This window comes from Hyalella azteca, unplaced genomic scaffold, assembly GCF_000764305.2.
Source record: "Hyalella azteca isolate HAZT.00-mixed unplaced genomic scaffold, Hazt_2.0.2 contig11554, whole genome shotgun sequence".
Taxonomy (NCBI): Eukaryota; Metazoa; Arthropoda; class Malacostraca; order Amphipoda; family Hyalellidae; genus Hyalella; species Hyalella azteca.
Genome location: NW_025941547.1, coordinates 1,097 through 12,186, shown reverse-complemented (window position 1 = coordinate 12,186; position 11,090 = coordinate 1,097). Strand labels below are relative to the sequence as shown.

General features: G+C 40.6%; 1 protein-coding gene across 1 annotated transcript; it reads right to left on the bottom strand.

The window, feature by feature from the left end:
- Positions 1-2,166: 2,166 nt before the first annotated feature.
- Positions 2,167-5,135, bottom strand: LOC108674162 (the record flags this gene model as incomplete). Its single annotated transcript, XM_018162072.1, is given in 2 exon segments — positions 2,167-3,150; positions 5,114-5,135. A coding segment is annotated over 1 exon segment (984 nt), but the record flags the coding sequence as incomplete, so codon positions are not given.
- Positions 5,136-11,090: the final 5,955 nt, after the last annotated feature.

The window sequence follows — 11,090 nt, the reverse complement described above, 5'->3', positions numbered from 1 at the left end:
AGAGTAATGTACTCAAATGGATCAGAGATTTTCTAGTAGGGAGACGACAACGTGTCAGTATTAATGGGTCCGTATCAGACTGGGCTTCAGTGCGCAGCGGCGTGCCACAAGGAAGCGTTCTCGGGCCTTATTCGTTGCGTTTATAAACGATCTGCCAGAAGCTGTGTCTAGCGTGTGCTCGATGTGTGCTGACGACACAAAAATTTATAATACAGTGCAGAATACGTCGCAAAAAGTACAGTTAGCAAGGTGATCTTGACAGGCTGGTTGATTGGGCTGATAAGTGGCAGCTGCGTTTTAACGCTGACAAATGTAAAGTAATCCACCTTGGCAAGAATAGTGAACAGCAAGATAACAGAATGAGAAGACACGGTTGCAACGACTAAGTGATGATGACGAAGTCGACAACGGAAAAAGATTAAGGAGTTAATATCGACAATGAGTTGAAATTTTCTAAGCACATTGAAGGTCAAGTCAATAAAGCCAATAAACGACTTGGTCCGATCAGAACTTCTTTCGAGTTCCTAGATGCAGAAACGATGAAGCAGTTGTTTGTTGCTATCGTGCGCCCGAACCTAAAGTTTGGGAACGTCGTGTGGTCACCGAAACTTGAAAAGGACAAAAATCTAATAGAGAGTGTGCAAAGACGCACAACAATGATCATTCCGGGCCTGAAAGGCAAGTCCTATCTATGAGGAAAGATTAAAGATAATGAAGCTTCCAAGCCTCAGTTATCGACGTCTACGTGGTGACCTCATTGAAGCATACAAGTATACCCATGGCTTATGCAAGGTCCCAGGAGGATTACTAAAATTTGAAACATGAACCAACACCAGGGGCCACGGCTATAAACTAAAGAAACTGCGCTGTAACACATCCATGCGACAACATTTATTCTCGCTTCGAGTCACCGACATGTGGAACAGCCTCCCTGATAGCATCGTTGACGCTTCGAGTATGAATGCCTTCAAAAGCAGACTAGACGAAGCTATGCAGGAACATATGTTGTCTTAAAATGCCTAGCAACTTACGGACCATGCAATAAGTACAGCAGCTATCTCAATCAATCGTCAGTTATTGAAAAATCGGCTTCCAAAGGCCGGATCCCTTGTGAATCAAGTCACAAAAAGTAAAAGAATCGGCAACAGGCCATGGGCCTATGTCTTCAATGCCGACACTTCTATTCTATTCTATAGGACTGAATAAAGTAGGTAATATTGAACATAGGTAATATTGAACATGTATTATGCATAGATGTTAAAAATGCTAAGAATGCGGCGGCGCGGTTGTTTCGAGACCGTGGGAAACATTGAACGAGCGTTGTGAGGGAAATTCCATTCGAAGGAATGTAGCGTCTCTCGAGGGTTAGGCTTAAGTGTGTGCGACACTAGCGTATATAAGGACCTTAGAAATTCGCGCCAAGGGTTGTTGGTTCTAAGGAGTTGACCGTCGCGCACGTACGGTCTGCAGTTATCGGGCGTGACGGCTGCGGCCGTGAGGCCGCGGTGTTACCGTTTTCGAACATTGACGGTCGCGACTTGCGAGAAACTTAGACTCACCGAGGCAGTTACGATTCCTGTGAGTGCGTCAAACAAATACAATGGACGGCTACGACTTCAACATATTATACGGTCAACATCAACACTACGGCTGCGACTCAGTCGTGAGACCTCGCGAGAAACCACGAGTTGTACAACGATAATAACGCACGTCATCAGAAGATCTAAGTTTCGAGCTCTACACCAAAAATCATCAGTACGATACGGTCACGATTTCCATCAAGAAGAAGCGGTACGATTACATTCATCTTCAACCGCCGAAGCACCGCATTGAGCCCAAAGTAACATCATCGACGATGAAGACTGCGCCACTACTCTGAAGTACGGTCGTTGTAAAACAACCTACGGCCAGACTGGCCGTGAGACATCTACATATATCAACGAGATATGACAGTTACGAAGAAAGTGCAACTGTGAAGAGAGGCGCGCGGTACAGCTGCAGTACGGCCACTTGAAATACGGCTGCAACGCGCGGTGACAGCCGCGGTACGGTTGCGGAACGTACAGCCGTAAATATGTGCGCAAGTTACGGTCGTTTACAACAGTCGTACGGCTCAACGGAACTGCAACGGATCACACGCTTTTTCCGGTAATATTAGATGATTTAATTAAAGTTCTCACCTAAGACTTTGGTTGTAAGTGACAAAAAGTCTTCTTCGCACTGCTCTGCTTCTGAGTCTTTCAGGGAAAGAGTTTTCTCGCAAATAAAATGAGCAATCGGCATTAGCTTTTCAAAATTTGTATAACCTCCCGACTCCATGTACTGAAATAATGGATGAATCTGCTTGAAAAAGAAAGCTTTTAAATCGTCGTCTAGTTTGTTGATGATTGCTTCGTATTGCTCTCTCATTGACAAGATGGTAATGCTATGATCGCAACTTTCCATTTCATTCCAATTAGCTGTTACTAATCTACTCAATGCCCTGCGCACTGGATGTTTCCTTGTTTTCCAAATGTTGTTGGAACTGTTAATGTCATTTTCTGTACGTTTTACGAAAATATGATCAATTATTTCTGTTGTTGAGTTCTTAACTTCATCAACTGTGAAGACTGAGCATTTGCCTATAATGTTTAATTTCAACATTAGTGAACTCAGACCCTCCAGGGTATGCCGTAACAGCTGTCGATGACGTGCAGCTTCGGATGCATCATAGTTGGAAGTGTCATGTCGAAGCTTGTTCAGAGGCGCAATTGCTAATGAGGTATTCCCAAAATAAGATACATTGAAAAATCCGCTAGAGTCGTCATTGATTTGTGATGAGAAGTCACTTTCAAAGTGTACTACATGTGAAGAGTCAGTCGAAAAATTTAATCTGTTGGGTGGTGCCAGGGGCCATTGTTTGCTTGGAGTTGCAGTTTTCAAGGAGTGCTTGTATGATGCGAGTCTTGCTTTCTTGGGAAGGGCCGAGTAGAGGAGCTCAGTATTATCTCCCGTAGGTGAGTAGGGGACATTTTTGTCATAATTTATTTCCCAGTGTGAGGTTTGATCATTAAATTTGTTTTTTTCGCTTCTGTTGTGAATGACATTGGAGCCCAAAGTAAGGTTTGAGACGCAAGCAACTGCTAAGACGAGCTGCCAGAATGCAGACATCTGGAACGTAAACAAATGTTCGTTACGTATCATTTCCTGATGTTATACGACAAGAAAATACTCCATTAAAAATAAATGATAAAAATAATACAAAAATTATGCTAAAGAGATTTTCAGTTTAATTTTGTTTGATTTATTAGTTGAAGCGACGATTAAAACAAATGTTATCCGAGGAATAAGTATGGTTGAAAAAATCAGAAACTTTACTCTTTACATAATTTAGACGATTATTTGAGAACGCAACAAATGACTCATCGAATTTCGCAATGCTTCATGCAATTCAACAGATCGTTTAGTCCTTTCTTCGACATGAATGCAACATAATTCAATCTAAATCATGAATTCACTCATAATCATGGATACTGATAACCTGATATTAAGTAAAATTAACTTGGATTACGAAGGACGGATGCTGGTTACAGCAGAACGGATGCTGGTTAAAGATTTAGAATCGTCAGCTACCAGATATACATGCACGTCACTTGCGTAATGCAAGCCTTGATCACTCACAAGAATTCAATTTACAAGAATAGCACTGAACCCATTTCCGACAGTATAAATATGAGTTCTGCGACGAATTGTAAGGATTAAGCTAGAAAATGAAAAAATGCTATAGCAAGAATTTTGGAACTGCTTGACATACGGAGCGAATTTGATGACAAGCTATCGATTCGATACCACAAGGAATTGCTTCACACAAACTTATGTTACTCTCGCAGAATCGGGGATAATGAAAAAAATTGCTATAAATTATACTCAATAGTCTACGTATAATTTAAGTTTAAATCTTTTTCCAGGAGAGTGACATACGGCTATTGAGGGTTAAATTTTTTGAGTGATGTCTTGAGCTCATGTATATAGCCTGGCTGGCTTACTCAAATATTCCAGCTGCGATCATCCAAATTGAAAATTTCTCCTGATTAAATTAACGTGTATTCTGTACAAGTGTACATGCTCATTGTTCACGCCTAAGCAAGATAAATTCCTAGACTTATCTTTACAATTCGCTGCTGGGCTCAAATTTATACTGCAGGAAATGGGTTCAACCCGATCCTCGCAAATTGATTTAGATCTTTATAATGAGGCTTATTCAGTTTCATAAGTTGAAGCCATATGTCAGATAATCAAAAATTATATGGCACTGTAAACCTGATGCAAAAATATTCAGACATCAACTACGTGTTATTTCACTTTACGGAGATGCCTTCAATTGATTGAGTTTCGTAGCATGATTCAAATGAACAGAATTTGCTCCAACAATAGGTTAATGACGTTTAATAATAATTTATTCCTGTTAAATCAAAAACAGGTAGTAGTCTGATTAGATGATTGACTCAACTTTCACGAATATTATTGATTGGCATTATTACTATCGTTGAAACATAAACAGTATATAAGTGCCAAAACATTTATTTATCGTACATATATTTAACTACTAACTTAACACGCATATATTTGTGCAAATTGCAAACTTTAGTTCACCAAGTATTAATTAATAATTAATTAACGAGGAGCAAAAAAGAGGGCTGATGGTTCGAGTGATTTAGAAATAAAGATTGAGAGAAAATATTTCTTAGACATCTATGGCTGGTGCGGCTACGTTATGAAATGCAAAATTTCGATCGAAAGAATGGTTGCAATGGTCCAGTGCATTGGTATACAATGGAAGAGTGTTATTTGTTTGGCGTATGGGGAAATGAACATTTAGAGATTGTCTATGTATACATTCGAATGGTTTTTTAACTCGTTCAATTAAATGACCATTATAACATGTTACTTTATCCAAGTTTTCGCACCTATAAGAATAAAAATTATCCAGAAAATGTGGTACTGTTGACACTCGAAATGGCCACTTAGTTACATAGCAATAAGTATTTTATTCCATTGTCACTTGCTTGAACCTTTGGCTATAACCACGCAATTGAGCAGCAGCAGTAAACACCAGATCTTTTCTTGCTGTTACCAATTTAACAATGAAGGATTCGTTTTTGAGGCTCACAAAGCTGCGTGCGTAGTATAAACATCACCGAATGTGCCGCACACAGCAAGCTGCAATGGATGCGAGGGACTCACGTCGAAACTCGTCCCTCACATCACCAGAGTTTGGGTCGAAGTGAGGCGCTCCGTGTCTGAGACTGCCTTATAAATACTGCGCCGTCCTCAGCTCTTGTACAAGAATGTCGCATTATTGAATGAAGGATTGCGCCCAGAAATTATTGTTTCTATTCACATGCATTTGGCTGTTTCAGCGTGTTTGTGCTTGGATCATAAACGATCAGGATGTTGAAGAGGTTTTGAATGTTTTTACGTTGCAAGGGTTCATTCAATAAACATTAAAACAAAGCTTTCAGTGACCCAGACATTCAACCAACCGTAACGGTCGTATAACAATAATTGAATAAAGGTACTGAATAACAGAAATTCGAGAAAGGTCGAATTAAAGCTATGCATCAAAACAATACTAATAACAATACTACTAATAATAATATACTGTTAGAAAAATTACCGTTAACGGTATTATACCGGCGTTTCAGTGGCCGGTCGGCACGTGAAAAGAAACACCGTGTCGCCGTTTTTATTCCAATTTAACACTAGAAACCCGTAAAACATCTGATAAAAACGGCGCAACAGTTTATTTTCACGGGGCGGCCGGCCACTAGAACGCCAGTGGGACCGTTTTTTCACCGTTTTTTCTAACAGTGTACCGACCGTTTTGCCATAAAAAACTACAAACGTGCTTTTTCCAACAATAATTCATTCAATTGAAAGGCCATACTTTACTTTTCTACATAATTCGGATAAGTGTTGACGCATTTATCGTCTTTTGGGAACAACTTGTGTATGCCGTCGCTAAAGAAGAAGACAACCGCTGCTTTTTTCAGTTCATCATCGGAATGGCGCTGCTCTGCAGATGATTATCCAATTGCACAGAAAAACAGGACAGAAGGAAACTTTTTTGCTAATATCCTGTTTTTTAGTTCGTTTGAAAAAACGAACTAAACTTGAATTTTTCCCGTTGGAATACCACGCAAAATGCTTCTAAGAATAACAATAATGATATATCCGTAAGGCCACCAATCAGCTGTGTATTATTAAGCTTGCCGCTAGTAACCAGCCTATGACATCATCTTGTTTTTTTTTTTGCTATTAAGAGCTTCACATCACCATATACTGAAGCCAATAGCCCAGAGTGTAATGATCGTCCCCCACTAAACGTTGTTGTTGTTGTTGCGGTGCCCCTAGGAAAAAAATCGAGAGAACAAGAACTGCACTGAGTGTCCAGGAAGAGAAAGAAGAAATTGAAAAAAATAGAGGGGGATATGAAAAAAGTGCATTGTGCACGATTTGGTTGGTCGTTGGTGGGTGGGGCTTGGCTGGGGTTGTGGAGAGGGGGAATCCGTCAGGGCTTTGGATGGTTTAAGCCAGTTGTTCTTAACCTTTTTGGTGGTACCGAACCATGCAAGTTCCATATACATGCATTCATCGAACCCTTCGTAGGTGGAAAAATAAAATGTATTTTTTTATTCAAAACATATTTCTATACTATATAACTATATACTGTGTAACTGCATGAACTGATCCATGCATTATTTGCGCACAAAATCACTTTGTTGAAAGAAAAAAACCTACACAACATAAATTTCGCACAGAACAAAAACAAAATGAATATTTATTGCAAATCAATGTGACTTTTGTTGTTGCCTCAGTCCGACAGTTTCAGGAATGCGCGGCTTCACCTGCGCAAGTGCCACTCTCAAATCATTTTCGCAACAAAGTAGGTTACTTTTTTTCGTTTTGATGTTTACCATCATAAATGGACTGCTCGCAAAGATATGTTGTAACAAACTGTATGAGAATATCAAGAACTTTCTTCGCAATAAGGGGGTACGCAACAATTTGGAGACACCAAAACGTTAAGAGCGTTGTTGTTTTGAAGAGTTGCTGTTGAAACTGGCTCTCGCTCTCCTGCCGTCCAAAGATTTTGTCCAGGTATTCAGCATTCACATCTGCGGTCGCAACACTAAACGTGAACGGATGTTTCACCCATGCTGGGTAAGAGATTGTGGTGGGGAAGTATCCGAGAGACTTTGCGAGCTCATCTAAGTGCATTGCAGTTGCTTGCTTCAGTTCCCTGGGTACAGAAATGTCTCCGGTACCGGACACGTCCTCGATCTTACTTACAGCTAGTCATCCAACAGGGGAAAGTTAACAAAATTATCATTCTCTGTTCGTCGTTTCCATAATTGTAGTTTTTTGAAAGACCCCAGATTTTCTTCCGCTTCGATGATGTTAACTCCACCACCCTGCCGTCGAACCCCTGAAAACGACTCACCGGACCCCTGGGGTTCGATCGAACCCAGGTTAAGAACCATATGGTTTAAGCGGGTGGGTGATGAAAGGGTTTTTACATAATCACCATTTCTTTGCACTGCCCTATTTATTCTTTTTTTATTTTATTATTATAATTATCTCCATAAGATGAGATGACGATGGTGGTGATAATGATGATGATGATGGTGAGTCGCACGAGACTCAGAGGGTTCAGTCGAATTTGTGCTATTTTTTCAAGCTATCATTTCGGCAACTAGCTTCTAAGCATTGCAGTGATTCGGTAGGTCATCGGTCTCGTATTTATTGTGGGACACTTTATTTGAGTAATTTCAGTCCATCAGCGTAATTTTCCCCACGCAACAACGTGAGTTGAAGAAGTAATTTGTGTACGGAGCTAAAAATATTATGGTTGGCAGAGATATAAAGTACCGACTAGAAAGAATGAATGATGAGCGTTGGGCGCGAAAGATGTACCTGTGAAACACGAGGGTGAGTAAATGGATAACAAAATAAGCGATGATTGGTTAATGACTATACATGGTGTAACTGGAATAGAATGGGATGTCAAAGAATGGAAGAAATAGGTTGAAACTCCACTTGCGACATCTCCGAGCAGGCGTAGTTACGTTACGTATCTTCCCGCGCAAATGTTTTGATAATACCACCGCTAGAGTAACGTCATCAAGTCAGTACTTACGCCACTCGTAAGTCAATTTTGTGTACTTACGAAATTTTAATAATACGGCCCCAGGTTGTGACTGCCGACCAGGCGAAACGTGCTTTCAGCAGTGTCTTGGATAATGTGGGTTGTTGTGGGACCGGCTAAACCCAAACGCGATTAAAAAACTGCAGTCCGGGTACAGGATGGTCTGCTGAGTAGTTATTTGTACGTAGGTGGAGATGGGGGATCTAGTGTATGTAACTTGGAGCTTTTGAATCACCTGCGCTGTTCTGCTATGACGTCTGGTGGGAATGTGAGTTAATTGAAGAGTTGGGGATCATATATTTTTATGGTGGACAAAAATTTGCGTGCTCATTGGTGAAAGACTGTGTTTATTGTTGGAATGTTGCATTGTTCTTGCAGTGTTTGAATGGATAGGAAGCCGGACCAGTGTGTGTTTGCAATGAATCGAGTTGCTTAGTTTTGTACTGTCTGCAGTTTGGATATGGCTGTTTTTGATTAGGTGTGTACCTGTATCGGGGGTAAATGAGCGATGATCTGACAAATGAGAGGTATAAAATGCGTTTTATGTTGGGTGGGAGATGGTAAAATCTGTGTATTTTACCTGTATCTGTGTTTTTAGTGTAGATTTGTAAGGGCCTCTTATGCTTCTTAGTTTGCTATTCAAGCGCTAGAGCCGTGTGTGGTGAAATGCCATTCTAAAACTGATCCTTAATGTACGCGTATGGATAGTGAATTTGATCTATAAAAACATCGATATTTCACCTAATATGTTATAGACAATACATATATTAGAGTTTTGCCCAATGACGAGATGATTTATTTGTTTATCCTAATGAGCTATTTATCTTCGAAGGTGTTGATCTGTTGTATGGCGTGTTATGTTTGTACTGCTGCGTGGTAGTGTGGGTAACGTCCTGTGGTTATTTTTGTTATCTGTAAAAAGCTATGTAGTCTGTTTTGGGAATAGCGGTGGAGGTTGTGGGTAAAAAAGCTGTATAAAGTGAGGGAGAGACAAGTCCCTTGGGGGACACCTGTGTGGATTTGTAGTGCAGGACCTATGTGATTACGTATTATTGTGGATAGTGTTCTGTCTGTGAGGTTGTTTGAAAGTATTTTGGCGGAGGATGGGAGATGAATGGTGACCAACAATGCCCATCTGCAAACGGAATCTCATAATCCCAACTAACGTCCAGCAATTTAGACCTAGCTATCGTAAAATTTGCAGCCAGCCTCCATGAAAAAGCACATCGGTTTAATAATTCTAGAATTGCTTAGCGTCTTTCAGAATTATTGGCGCAAGAAATAATTTTACACTAACTTGACAAAGCGTGGCTCCCGTTCAGAATATTTTGAATGAATATGAAGCTGCCGATCTGAATATTTTCTGAATTAAAATTTCTGTGTGGTTGTTGTGATCCAAGGTAAGCTTCCTCTCGTGAGAAAATGCGCGTCACTGTAAAAGTGTGACTTATTCTTCTCCGTGCCCCTGTTTCTAACATAATATTTTTTATACGACTGAAGTTCTTCACTCTCCCAACCATCAGTTTCCAAGCCCCCGATAGGTTCGATCACGACCCGAACCAGATGGGAATGCCCCAAATGGCTTAGGGCGCTAACTTTTCTTCTCGACATCGTCTGCCTTCATCTCCATCATCTTACTTCTAACCATCCCAACTAAGTCAACCAGATTAACCGAAATCTTTAACATATAGAATGCAACCGATGAAGTTACTGATAGATTCCGAAGAATCAACTTGCAACCTATTATTCTATTTACCAATGCTGTTCGAATGATAAATAGACAAATACAGGGACATGAAGACTTAGACAGAAATCAAAAACTAAATCCCAAGACTGCAAAGCTGGATCCAGGATAACGTGGTAGTGAAGAAAAAGCAATTATTCACGTGATCAAGATAATCACGACGAACACAAAGCATACAAAGCATCCTCAACGACAGCCTCTCCAGTCCATGTTTAACACTCCGAACAGAAACAAACACACTCACATTCACACACACTCCGAACACACTCCACACAGTCCGAACCGAAAAAAACACACTCACATTCACACACACTCCACACAGTCCGAACAGAAACAAACACACTCACATTCTCATCTGCTACAAGTGCTGTTAATTCGAATACCATCCCACACATGTATGCAATGCCACACACAAACAATGCCCCAACTGAAACCAATATCACATAACACTTGCCAGCATGATCTTATGACTCGTATCGTCCATATAGGAAAGAAGACGTCATATAAAAATAAACGAAAAGATACATAGACACCCAGAATACCCACCAAATTTATACTGAAACAGCAAAACACGTAATACAACAAACCTCAATTCCTCAACACAGCCTCATTCTCAGGAACACCACATAAATCAACTGCTAGCATTATTTTCAGAAACACACGTCGCCAGCCTTTCTTGACAGGAAGTATTCGGCTCCTTACTATCATAATCACTAAAAGCCTATTAGGATATCGACGCCTCGATCTAGGATATCAACGCCTCGATAGGATTATCGATCACTTGACTGCTCACCATCTCATATCAGATTGTCAACATGGTTTTATTGCCGGCAGATCCTGCACCACTAACTTATTATCTACGTTGAACGATTAGACTCACCTGCTGGACGAAAGGGAGCCAGTGGGTGCATTGTACCTCGATTTTGCCAAAGCATTTAACAGAGTTCCGCATGAGCGGCTGTTGCGTAAAGTGAAGTCTTTGGGAATTGAGGAAAACGTACTCCAATGGATCCGAGATTTTCTAGTAGGTAGACGACAACGTATCAGTATTAACGGAACCGTGTCAGACTGGGCATCAGTGCGCAGTGGCGTGCCACAAGGAAGCGTCCTGGGGCCTATTTTGTTCGTTGCTTTTATAAATGATCTGCCAGAAGTAGT